The 11417-nt window shown below is 49.0% G+C and overlaps 2 protein-coding genes across 2 annotated transcripts in view; one reads left to right on the forward strand and one right to left on the reverse strand.

Moving 5' to 3' along the window:
• Window positions 1-241: 241 nt before the first annotated feature.
• On the reverse strand, window positions 242-6991 carry L228DRAFT_38947 (hypothetical protein). Its single transcript, XM_018336545.1, has 4 exons — window positions 6633-6991; window positions 6224-6582; window positions 1674-6170; window positions 242-1621 (listed from the first exon to the last, which is right to left on the reverse strand). Exons 1-4 carry the CDS (start codon window positions 6696-6698, stop codon window positions 472-474), a joined length of 6072 nt encoding a protein of 2023 aa, XP_018185252.1. The 5' UTR covers window positions 6699-6991; the 3' UTR covers window positions 242-471.
• Window positions 6992-9138: 2147 nt separating this feature from the next.
• L228DRAFT_250768 (putative arginine permease) overlaps window positions 9139-11417 on the forward strand; it is a 2403-nt gene continuing 124 nt past the window's right edge. Inside the window, exons 1-2 of the mRNA XM_018333407.1 lie at window positions 9139-9668; window positions 9731-11375. Coding sequence (XP_018185253.1) covers window positions 9506-9668; window positions 9731-11208 — 1641 coding nt within the window. The 5' untranslated portion in view covers window positions 9139-9505 and the 3' untranslated portion in view covers window positions 11209-11375. The remainder of the gene's footprint in view (window positions 9669-9730; window positions 11376-11417) is intronic.

The raw sequence follows: 11417 nt of genomic DNA on the forward strand, positions 1-11417 counted from the left end.
ACAAACTGAGGGACAGGGACAGAGGGATAGGAGGACAGACGGACAAAAGCACAAAATGCAGAATGGAGAAGGGAAAGAAAAGAGATTTGTGTAGTTGGTCAGACGATAACTCACATTACTCGTATCGACAGAGCTAACAGAGCAAGATATGAAACTACATGTCCAACACTACGAGAGTCTAGAGTTTACAACGTCACACAGAAATGTTCTCGAATATACAAGTCAACAGACAGAATTGATTGGTAGACTTAATTAGAAAGCTTAGTTACACTGTTGCGCCAGAATACCCGTAGACCAAATAAGCAGAAATTATAGACTGAGATGTGCGAGATGTGCGCGTCTCGTTTTGGTTATACAAACACAGAATATTACAAAAAGAGAAAAAAAGAAGAAAGGACGAGAAAACCGATACGCCATCTATAACTGATTAACTGGGACAGAAAGAGTAAATCGGACAGACAATCGGACAGACTAAACGGCGAGCAAGCAAACAAGGGCAGCGACAAGGACAGCGAATACAGTCGCAAAAGCGGTAGGGGTACTCCGAGGTGCAGCGCCGGTGAATGATTGGATATTCGCACTGGGCGCGCCGGCGCTGCTGCCGCTGCTGGACGCGGCTTTGAATGCATAGGCGCTGGCAAACGTCGTGTATCCTGTGCCAGTGCCAGTGCCAGTGCCTGTAGGATAGTATCCAAGAGAGCTATTATACTTGGGGCCTGTAAAGTGCGGGACGCTGGTAGGAGTCGCAGCAAAGCCAACGCTTGTTGTGGAGACCCCATACTCTGTGGTGAATTGAACCCGGGGCAGTGTTAGGGATGTAGTAATGACGGTAGTGGTGAAGGACTGGACAGGAGAGATGAGACTGGCTCCTGCCGATGAAGAAGGAGAGCTGCCGGCAGAGGATGAAAGAGGATTGGCGGCAGAAGGAGAAGCAGAAGCAGAGAGTGTACAAGGAACGGTCAGAGTCTGAGTGATAATGACAACAGTAGTTGTCGGAGCTTCAGGAGCAGAGGCCGCAGGTGTAATTGTAGTAGAGCTTGTTCCTGTGACGGCCCCTGCTAGTGATGATGATGAGCTGGCGGCTGCAGGGGCAGAGGAGGTCGGGCTTTCGACAATGGTGGAGGCGCTGGTGGGCGAAACGATGCCGACGGTGATCGTCGTAGGGATTGCCGTGATGATTGCCGGATTCTGTGGGATCTGTTCCGCGCATATACCAGCGAGGTACGTAAGTGCGGACTGGATTTCAGTGTTATTGGCTCCCCACGACTGAACACACTGGATTACATTGATAATAAGTGTTGGCTGTTTGCAGTAGCATGCGGTGTCGGATTTGGAGCTGCAGCCCGTTTGTGGAAGCCATGTATCGAGACATTTTGGTAGTACTTCTGTGTATGGCTGCGAAGAGGTTGATGGTGCAGAGGCAGTTGGGCTAGCTGGTGATGCCGGCGGGGCAGGAGATGTTGGCACGCTTGAAACCGTCGGCGCAGCTACCTGGGAAGCCGAGATAGTTGAGGTAGTCGTACTAAATACGGTGGAAAGCGAAGAAGTCACTATAGTGGTCGTCTGTGAACCTGAAGTTACAACGCTCGTAACCGGACAGGTTGTTATTGATGAGTAGACACTAAAACAGGTTAGCATTTCATTATCGCAAAACACCTTGGGAAAGGACTTACATCACAGTGGTTACGGCCTCCGGCAGGGTCGTGGTACTTGATGATGTTTGCACAGGAGCGACCTCAGAAGTCGATGGAACTGCAGAGACAGATGTTTCCAAGGAACTAGTGATTGTGGGCGAAGCTTCCAAGCTACTGGATGAAGGACTGGCAGCCACAGTTTCTACAGAACTTGTAGGTGCACTGTGAGGAGTCGACAGCGTACTTGTCGCTGTGACAGGGCAAACAGTTGTCGAGATTGCAATAATGGATGTAACGACACGTGTTGAATGACTTGGACAATTTGTAACCTCTGGACCGCAGCTGGTAATTGTGGCTAAGCTTGTACTGTAAATTGTCGAGGTGGTCAGCTGTGAATAGGTCGTGGTGACAGTCTCGAACACTTCAGTCGTACTAGTGGACTCAACCGCTGTCGATGATACAGTAGTCGGGATCGCGACAGGGCTGGAGCTCTCCGAGGATATTACCAAGGTCGGAGTGGAAGAGGATTGCTGCGACGAGCTGATCTCCGTCGGCGACACTTCACCGCTTGACGTTGTGGCCCCAACCGATGACACCGGGGTAACAGAGCTTTCTGTAACGCTTTCGATAACAGAAGAGCTCAAAGTACTCGTCGAAATTGATGTCAAACCTGTAGTGGAGCTGCTTGCAGAACTTGAAACTGCCTGAGCTGATGATGATAAACTCTCCGTTGCTGTGACAGGACATACAGTCGTTGATATAGCAATCACTGACGTGATGGTAGCAGTCGAACGTGCTGGGCAATTTGTAACCTCAGGACCACAGCTTGTAACCGTCGTAACAAAGGTGCTGAACACTGTCGAAGTGGTCATGGATGTAATGCTGGACGGCGTCGGGGATCCTTGAACAGAGGTTGGAAGTACTTCGCTCGAGGACTCGAAAATGCTGGACACGGGTGTAGTCGACAACGTCAGAGTAGAGAGAGATGTCGTCTCGCTAGTAGAGCTCAAAGAGGATGGTCCGTTTGTCTCTGAAGCTGTTGTAATCGTGCTACTTGAAGCAAGCGGCGTTGAAGAGCTCAAAAATGTTTCCGTTGCTGTTACTGGGCAGACCGTCGTGGAGATTGCAATGATTGAGGTTATGGTTGCGGTGGAGTGAGCCGGGCAGTTTGTCACGTCTGGTGCACAACTTGTGACAGTAGTAATCTGGGTGCTGAAGATCGTCGAGGTGGTCATTGTGATAGAGGTCTCGATGGTCGAAGAACTACTTGCAATTATTGTTGTTGGAAGTATTTCCGTCGAGGAACTCAAGCTGCTGGAGGGGGTAATCGAGCTTGTGATGGCAGTCTCGACGGTCGTAGAACTGCTTGCAATCGTTGTTGTCGGGAGTATTTCTGTCGAGGAGCTCAAACTGCTAGACAGGGTGATCGAGCTCGTAATGGCCGCTGTGGTTGTAGGCGACGTTGTGAGGCTCGTAGGACCTACGATACTCGACTCTGACGAGCTAGTTGTCGCCGTAGTCAACAGTGATGCAGAGCTGCTACTTGAAATGGCCGTACTCGTGACAGACGAGACTTCAGAAGAACTGACCGGGCAGACTGTCGTCGAGACAGCAATGATAGAGGTCACAACCGCGGTAGAACTGGCAGGACAGTTGGTAATGTCTGGTGCGCAACTGGTAATTGTAGCTACCTGCGTGCTGTAAATGGTGGAAGTCGTCATCGAAGTGGTATCAGTAGAGATTTGTGAGCTGCCCGTCGAAATGGGCGACACTAATGATGACGAGGATCCCGCAGTATTCGAAGCCAAAACAGAGCTTGACGAAAGAGGAACCGTCGAGCTAATTGATGTTGTCGATACAACTACAGAAGAGGCGCTCGATGGCGAGTAAGAAGATGAGCTCTGCGATGTAGCACTTGAGAGGCTTGACAAAATGGAGCTTGCACTGCTGACAGGACAAACTGTGGTTGAAATGGCAACGACAGACGTCACTGTTGCTGTCGAATGTGCGGGACAGTTGGTGACTTCAGGCCCACAGCTAGTAACAGTCGATACCACCGTGCTGAAGATGGTCAAAGTAGTCAACTCGGTTGTGCTCGTGCCAGATACAGAGCTTGCAAATGCTGATGTTGTTGAGGGAGCTTCTGATATCGTGGAAGCAGGACTGATACTGCTGGTTGACGATACTGTGGTCGAAGAAATCCCAGGACCGGTACTAGAGAGAAGTGATGTACTTGCCGCTGGCGATGAGCTGCTACTAAAGCTTGAGGACGCACTGGCGGTGACTGTTGGGCCAGAAATGGTCTCCGTGGACGTGACGCTAGATGAAATTTCCAGCGTAGAAGTGGCAGGCAGAGACTGCGACGGTGAAGCGTTCGAAGCAGAAGCAGAAGCAGAAGTAGATGAAGAACCGATTGATGTCGCACTAGCGAGAATTGAAGTGCTTGGGCTCAAGCTTGAGGATGTCTGCGAAGCAGTCACAGGACACACTGTTGTCGAAATTGCAATAATCGAGGTCACAGTGAGTGGTGAAGTTCTTGCCGGACAATTGGTTACATCAGGGGCACAGCTCGTGATGGTATATACTGAAGTCGAGTAGACTGTTGAGGTAGTCATCAAAGTTGCGCTAGTGGTTGTGGTCGATTCAGAAGACAAAACTTCTGAAGAAGACACAAGTGTACTAGAGTTTGAAGTAGAAGTTACAAGTGTTGGCGAGCTGACCGTGCCAAAGCTCGAAGAAGTGGGAACGGAAATGGAGCTTGAAGTAGGAGGGCTTGGGGAGCTAGCCGACACTGGGGATGTCAACACAGACGGAGTATTCGTCAGCGTGACAGGGCACACTGTGGTAGACACTGCAATGACCGACGTGACGAGTTGTGGTGATGTTCTCGCTGGACAATTGGTAACTTCAGGGGCGCAACTCGTAATGGTGAATGTAATGGTTGAATAAATTGTTGAAGTAGTGGACGTGGTCGTGATCGTTGCCACAGTTGAAGAAGGAGACGCGACGTACGAAGAAGAATTTGACGTCGGACCTGCTATTGACGAAGAAGATTGGATCGCACTTGATGCAGAACCAAAAGTAGAAGAGAGTGAATTGCTAAAGCCGATTGTCGAGCTTGGAGAGCTGGACACAGCAATAGCTGAAGACGTTGTAGTCACAGGCGAAGCGCTCGTGGTGCTAGAGACGGGGCAAACCGTTGTCGATACAGCTACGACAGAAGTTACTGTCTGCGGAGAGGTCCTCGCAGGACAATCTGTGACTTCGGGAGCACAACTCGTTATTGTCATCACAGTGGTGGAGTACACTGTTGAAGTCGTCATCTGAGTAGCATTTGTAAACGGCGCGGAAGCACTGCCGGACGAAGTCTCTATACTTCCAGAAGATGGAGTCCCAGTAACAGCGGATTGAGAAGGGAGGCTCAAGGAAGTTGAGTTAGTTGGCGCCAAACTGACGCTTGAGCCTGTGGCTGGCAGTGTTGAGCCTGAGTTATTCACGGAAGTCACCCCCGTGGGGAGAATAACAGAATTACTGGTACTGGTAACCGGGCAGACAGTGGTTGAGACGGCAACAATTGATGTCACTGTCAGCGGAGAAGTTCGTGCTGGGCAGTTTGTGACCTCGGGAGCACAGCTCGTGATAGTATAGATGGTAGTGGAATAAATAGTCGACGTCGTCAACTGAGTGGAGTTTGAGGATACCGGCGGAAACCCTGCAGATGATCCAGAACCCGAGGGTTGAGAAAATGGTCCGATTGAAGAGGACGTCAATGCCGAAAGAATGGATGAAGAAGAAGCGGCAGCAGAAGACGAAGACGAAAGCGACGACGGTATGCCAGTAGAAACATTGAAACTTCCGGTTGACAAGGTCGACGAGATTGTCGAGGAGATTTCCGAGCTGAAAGAGCTCGACGTGACTGCACCAAAAGTTGTTGAATTCGAATTGACAGGAGTAGAGGCTTGCGAAGTTGGGAGTACAGTAGTCGAACTTGAGCTCGTCAAGGAAATCTCCGAACTGGAAGAGCTTGGCGTGGCTGCACCAAAAGTTGTTGAATTCGAACTGCCAGGAGTAGAGGCTTGCGAACTCGGGAGTCCATTTGTTGAACTTGCGAAGCTTGAAATCGCAGGACTCGATGCAACACTAGACAGCGTGCTCGAGACCGGACAGACTGTTGTTGAAGTCGCAATCAAAGACGTCACAACTTGAGGCGATGTCCGGGCCGGACAGTCTGGTACCTCCGGTGCGCAACTAGTGACAGTGAAAACCGAAGTAGAATAGAAGGTAGAAGTCGTCAGTGTGGCATTAGTTGCTGACACAGGAGGTGTTGAGCTGCTCGATGGCAGAACGACAGAGGAAGATGGCAAGCTGCTGCTCGACCCTAAGACACTAGAACTCGAAGAGACAGGCTGTGAGCCGAAAGTCGAGAGCGATGTAGACGGCGTAACAGAGGAAGTGACTCCAACGATTGTCGAGCTACTTGCTGCCGAAGCCAGAGTTGACGGTGACGTTAGGGAAGAACTCGGAGGTGCTGATAGTCTGCTCAGAACAATTAGTAGGCGCATTTATTCCCAGGATTAACACTTGCTCACTCTGATGAAGGAGCCGAAGAGGTCGCCTCAACACTAACGGGGCAGACCGTTGTAGAGATAGCAATGATAGATGTAACAATTTGAGGAAATTCGCGGAATGGACAGTCCTCATTATCTGCGCCGCAACTTGTAATTGTCGATAGTGAGGTGGAATAGATTGTCGAGGTGGTCAACGTCGGAGAAACAACCACAGCGGAGGTTGTGTTGGCAAAAGGTGGAAAGGTAATTGCTGCTGAACTGGCAGATTGTACGGCCGTTGTGCCATCTGAATTGCTATCTGAGTCGCCATCTGGGGACGCATCGGAACCAGAAGGCGGAGGATCTCGAGCAAATACGGCTCCAAAACGTGCTGACCAACCCTATGCTAAAATCAGACGACCGTCTTCACGTAGTCATGTTTTCTACTCACAGTGGCGGAAGCCCGTTGACAGGCAATGTATAGAGCAAAAAGAACGGATGGAGATAGAATTCTCATGATGAAGCGTAATGGAAGGGGAAATGATTACGGGAGAGAGTTCCAGGAGGGAACAGGTTTAGATAGCAATACGCTCAGCAGTGATGGAAGCCAAAGAACGCCAGGCCAACATCCGAGAAACAAAGAGAGTAAAAAAGTTTCGGATGAAGAGTAGATCAAAGAAAACAAGAACGAATGACTGGTAGCTCGCTGTCACACACAAAAAGAAAATTTGGAAAATGAATGAAACGAAAAAGTCTGTTCATGCCGGGCCGCGCATCTTGATATAAGCCTCAAGGATGAAAATGCAGAGTGGCTCTATCGAAAGCCCATCCACAAATATCGGTGAGTGGCCCATACCGGATGGACCAGCAGATCACCTGCACTGAACCTCGTACTGGCTGCGTAACCGCTCTTTGCTCCTCACAATATTAGCAGCAGGATTAAGCTTCAGCCAGTGCATGGCCCAAAATTACTGAGTATGCAAGGCATCGTGGCCATGGCGCGCGCGTTCTTGATCAACCATGTGCCGAGCAAAGATTATGGCCAGGCGGATGGCGTTCTGTGAGCGCCAGATCTGTCAGTGGCTGTCTCGAGATAGATTAGCATCAAGCATTTCGGAGGATGAGGGCGGAAGTGGCTTTTTGGCCGCGTTTTGGTGAAACGTCCTGAACAGACCAACCGTCCAACCATATCAACCTGAACAGGGGTCCCAACAGGCGCCAAGCTAACAATGCAGGTACCAATAATGACAGACCGGTCATATAAACAGTCACAATGAATGAAGGCTAGGGAATTTCCTTTCTGACAGCATGACAAAGAAATGTGTTTAATTCATTAGCAGTACAGCGTCGTTGACATCTGGCATTGCTTTTGATATCTCAAAATATATGGTTGTTGCAACCATCCTTTGAAAACAGTGCTATAATAACAATGATCCTGTATCAGTACTTTGAATGTGAACGTGATATGGACGAGGTGCTGTCCATGCCCGTTTATGATTGCTGCATAACTTTCTCATTCCCCGAGCCCGCAGTAGAGCCATATGTGTCCCATCTGAGCGTGAAGTTGCGGGGAAGTCGTACAGGACAACAAAGAGAAGAAGGCGCGAGAAGAGGGAGGTCGGATTCTCTAGCGTCAAAGTTATCCGAGATCCTCTGTAGCACTTATTTGGTGCAAGCGCAGGTAGCGAACCATGTGTTCCACGGCGCTTCCAAAAATAATTCAGGTACATACACGAATACGGCGCATGCACATGTATTATTCCTGTACCTTGGATAACTCTGCCGTGTTCTCATAAATCCTAAGCTCCCCTCCAAAATACCCCCCGCGACGACAATTAAACATTATTGTTTTTTTTATATTTCATTTAGAAAGTGGAAACGTCTCTCTTTTTTATCTTAAAATACTGTTCTCTCAATATTGATCTTGGAGCAATTTGGTTGATTCCAATATTGACAGGGAAACACTTGCTGATTAGAGGATTCAAAGGGACGCATACCGCCATCAGACAAAGGAAGCATGGACCACAGAAGGTAATTTGAGGGTTGCACAGCAACGAGAAAAAGGCATATTAGTGGATATAAGATCCTTTACCAGGGCAACTCTTTGTGTTGAGAGAAGATCCATGGACGTGCTATTTCTCGTACGTCCTACAGTGTGGTGTTACACAAGCGCTTGGGCACAGCGTGCACAAACCTCCATGACATCATCGCAAGGCAACTATAACCTACAGTCTTGCTGCATAATTTTGAATAACAGGCGTTGTTTACGGAGTATTCTTTGAACTTGTCCACGTCGGCCCAAATCACATTTCTGCCTGGTTGGCAAACCGAGTACCCGGCATGGAGATACCTTAGTTACGGACAATCTTTCTTCAACATACTACGTAGTATCTGAGAAAAAACCTTCGCGGTAAGCAAGGAATATTCTTTTTAGGACTCCACTTTAAATCAACTATGCAATTCTAGACTAGGGATGTAAATTTGTGTGAGCAAAAGAAGAAATTGACAACGTGACATATGGACAATATTCGCAAATGATTCATGACCACCACTTAAGGCGGGCGGTTCCGCGCTCTACTTTTGAACAGTGGCGTAGATCTGGAGACGGGGAACCCATAGTTTTTTTTGGACAGGGAGCTAAGAAAATATTCTGGAAAAAGCATCTGTAACTTAGTTGTGTAAAGCATCTTATCACGATCGTCTTGGTGATGCCCTTTTTTTTCTTCCCAGTAGAAAAGAGTCAGGGAAGAAGAGCAGGAGGCGAAAAGAGGAAAGACTATACAGCATTTCATTGGTTCGCTTTTGAGAAAATCGGCTGACGTCGGGCCGATCAAGGGGGATCCCGCCCAATCCGAGGTCTTGAACAACTGGCTAAACCCCTAGAGGTACTCGTCCGAAGCGTGATATCCGACCTGATCCTTCGCTAACCGTTCTTTTGGTTCGACTATACCTTTCTAGAATTTCTCTTACCCAACATCCAGGCTTTTTTGCTCACCACCAGGCCTTTCGTCTGGCTCTAGGCATTGCCTAGCTCTGTTATCTCCAAAGTTTGACACATCCTGACACATAAAAAGAAATTTTCTTGTCATGGCGTCGGATCGAAATAAAACGACCCATTGTTCACCGCAAAGGGAGGGTTTGAGTCCTTTCTGTGCAGCGAAACGTTCACACGCCTTCCACTCCCCCACTTAGCTGCAGAGCCATCTGATCCCTACAACTCCATCGTCAGTCACGAATACTCTTACGACATACTACGAAACCTAGTTTTACAGTCCGAAGCGCACTCGTTCAACGTCAATCTTGTTGTCCTGCCAGCCTGCCACAATGGCAGAACACGAGATGCGTGAGCTAAGCGGCGAGAAGAAACTTCCCCAAGAAGAAGTGACCGGATCATCATCGTCAAGCGATGTCGAGCAGCAAAAGAGCCCGGCCTTGCCGGAGCTGCAGAGAAAGCTGAAGAGTCGCCATTTACAAATGATTGCAATCGGTACGCAGCTTGCTTGCTTCGTTTCTTAGCTTCGGATGGAATCAGTGCTAATGGACGAAAAGGAGGGACAATTGGAACAGGTCTCTTCATTGGTAGCGGTGCTGCGTTGCAGAAATCTGGCCCTGTCGGCGCTCTTATTGCTTACATCTTCGTTGGAACCCTTGTCTACTCGGTCATGACGTCTTTGGGAGAGATGGCCACGTCAATTCCTATTGCTGGAGCATTCACCTCGTATGCTTCGCGTTTCGTCGACCCCAGTCTCGGTTTTGGTATGGGATGGATCTACTGGTTCTCGTGGGCAATCACATACGCGCTGGAGCTCACTGCTTCTGGTTTGATCATCCAATACTGGGATAGCTCACTCAGTATTGGTATCTTCATTGCCATTTTCTGGGTCGTCATCACCACTGTCAATTTCTTGCCCGTCAGCTTCTATGGCGAGATCGAATTTTGGTTCTCGATGATCAAAGTTATCACCGTCGTCGGCTTCCTCATCTTTGCAATCTGTATCGACGCGGGAGCCGGCAAGCAGGGCTACCTTGGCTTCCACTACTGGGTGCACCCGGGCGCTTTCGCTCCCTATCTGCTTAAATCGAAAGGTGGGGTGGCCAAGTTTGTTGGCTTTTGGTCTGTCCTTATCCAAGCTGGCTTTTCTTACCAAGGAACGGAGCTTGTTGGTATTGCCGCTGGCGAGTGCGAGAACCCCCGAAAGACTGTTCCCTCGGCCATCCGGAAGACCTTTTACCGAATCTTATTCTTCTTCGTCTTCACGATATTCTTCATCGGCTTGCTTATTCCCTACGACAACGAGTCGCTTCTCAATTCGTCTAGTGGATCCGATGCTTCGGCCTCGCCCTTTGTCATTGCTGCGAGACTTGCAGGCGTTAAAGTGCTTCCCGGTCTGATCAATGCCGTACTGCTGGCAGTGGTCCTCTCTGCTGCAAACTCCAACGTCTATTCGGGCAGTCGAATCGTCGTTGGTCTGGCAACGGATGGTTTCGCGCCCAAGTTTTTCAAGAAGACCACAAAGCATGGTGTTCCCTATTACGCCGTTGCCTTCACGGCAGCCTTTGGCCTTCTCGCCTTCTTGAATCTATCCAACAACGGTGGCACCGTGTTTAACTGGCTCTTGAACATTGCAGGAGTTGCTGGATTTATCAGTTGGGCATGCATCAACGGCTGTCACCTCGCCTTTATGCGGGCTCTCCGTGCTCAAAACATTTCACGCGAAAATCTTCCTTACAAGGCCATGTGGCAACCTTTCTTTGCCTGGTATGGTCTCGGCTTCAACGTGCTGATCATCCTTACCCAAGGCTTCACAGCCTTCATTGATTGGAGCACCAGCGACTTTTTCGCGGCTTACATTAGTCTCCTTCTTTTCGTGGTCCTCTACTTTGGACACAAGATTGTCTTCCGTACCAGACTCGTCAATCCGGCAGAAGCCGACATCGACACCGGACGCAAGGAAGCAGACACCGAGATTTGGGAGACTACGGTCCCGACTACACTTTGGGGCAAGTTCTGGGAGCGCCTTGGATAAAGGGATCGAATAATTATTCATCGCATGCATTTGCAATTCTTTCTTCATTTGCCCTTTTTCCTTTAAAAGTCTCCCCGATTTCTGGAACTTATATTTTGGTTGAGATGTATATTTTTTATTATTCATAGACGCATTACGCATGAGCGGGGCATTGCTTTTTTTTTTTTTTTTTTTTCCGTCTTGTTCTTGGCCGCCTGCGCCATTGCGAG

Source organism: Xylona heveae, assembly GCF_001619985.1.
Source record: "Xylona heveae TC161 unplaced genomic scaffold L228scaffold_12, whole genome shotgun sequence".
Lineage (NCBI taxonomy): Eukaryota > Fungi > Ascomycota > Xylonomycetes > Xylonales > Xylonaceae > Xylona > Xylona heveae.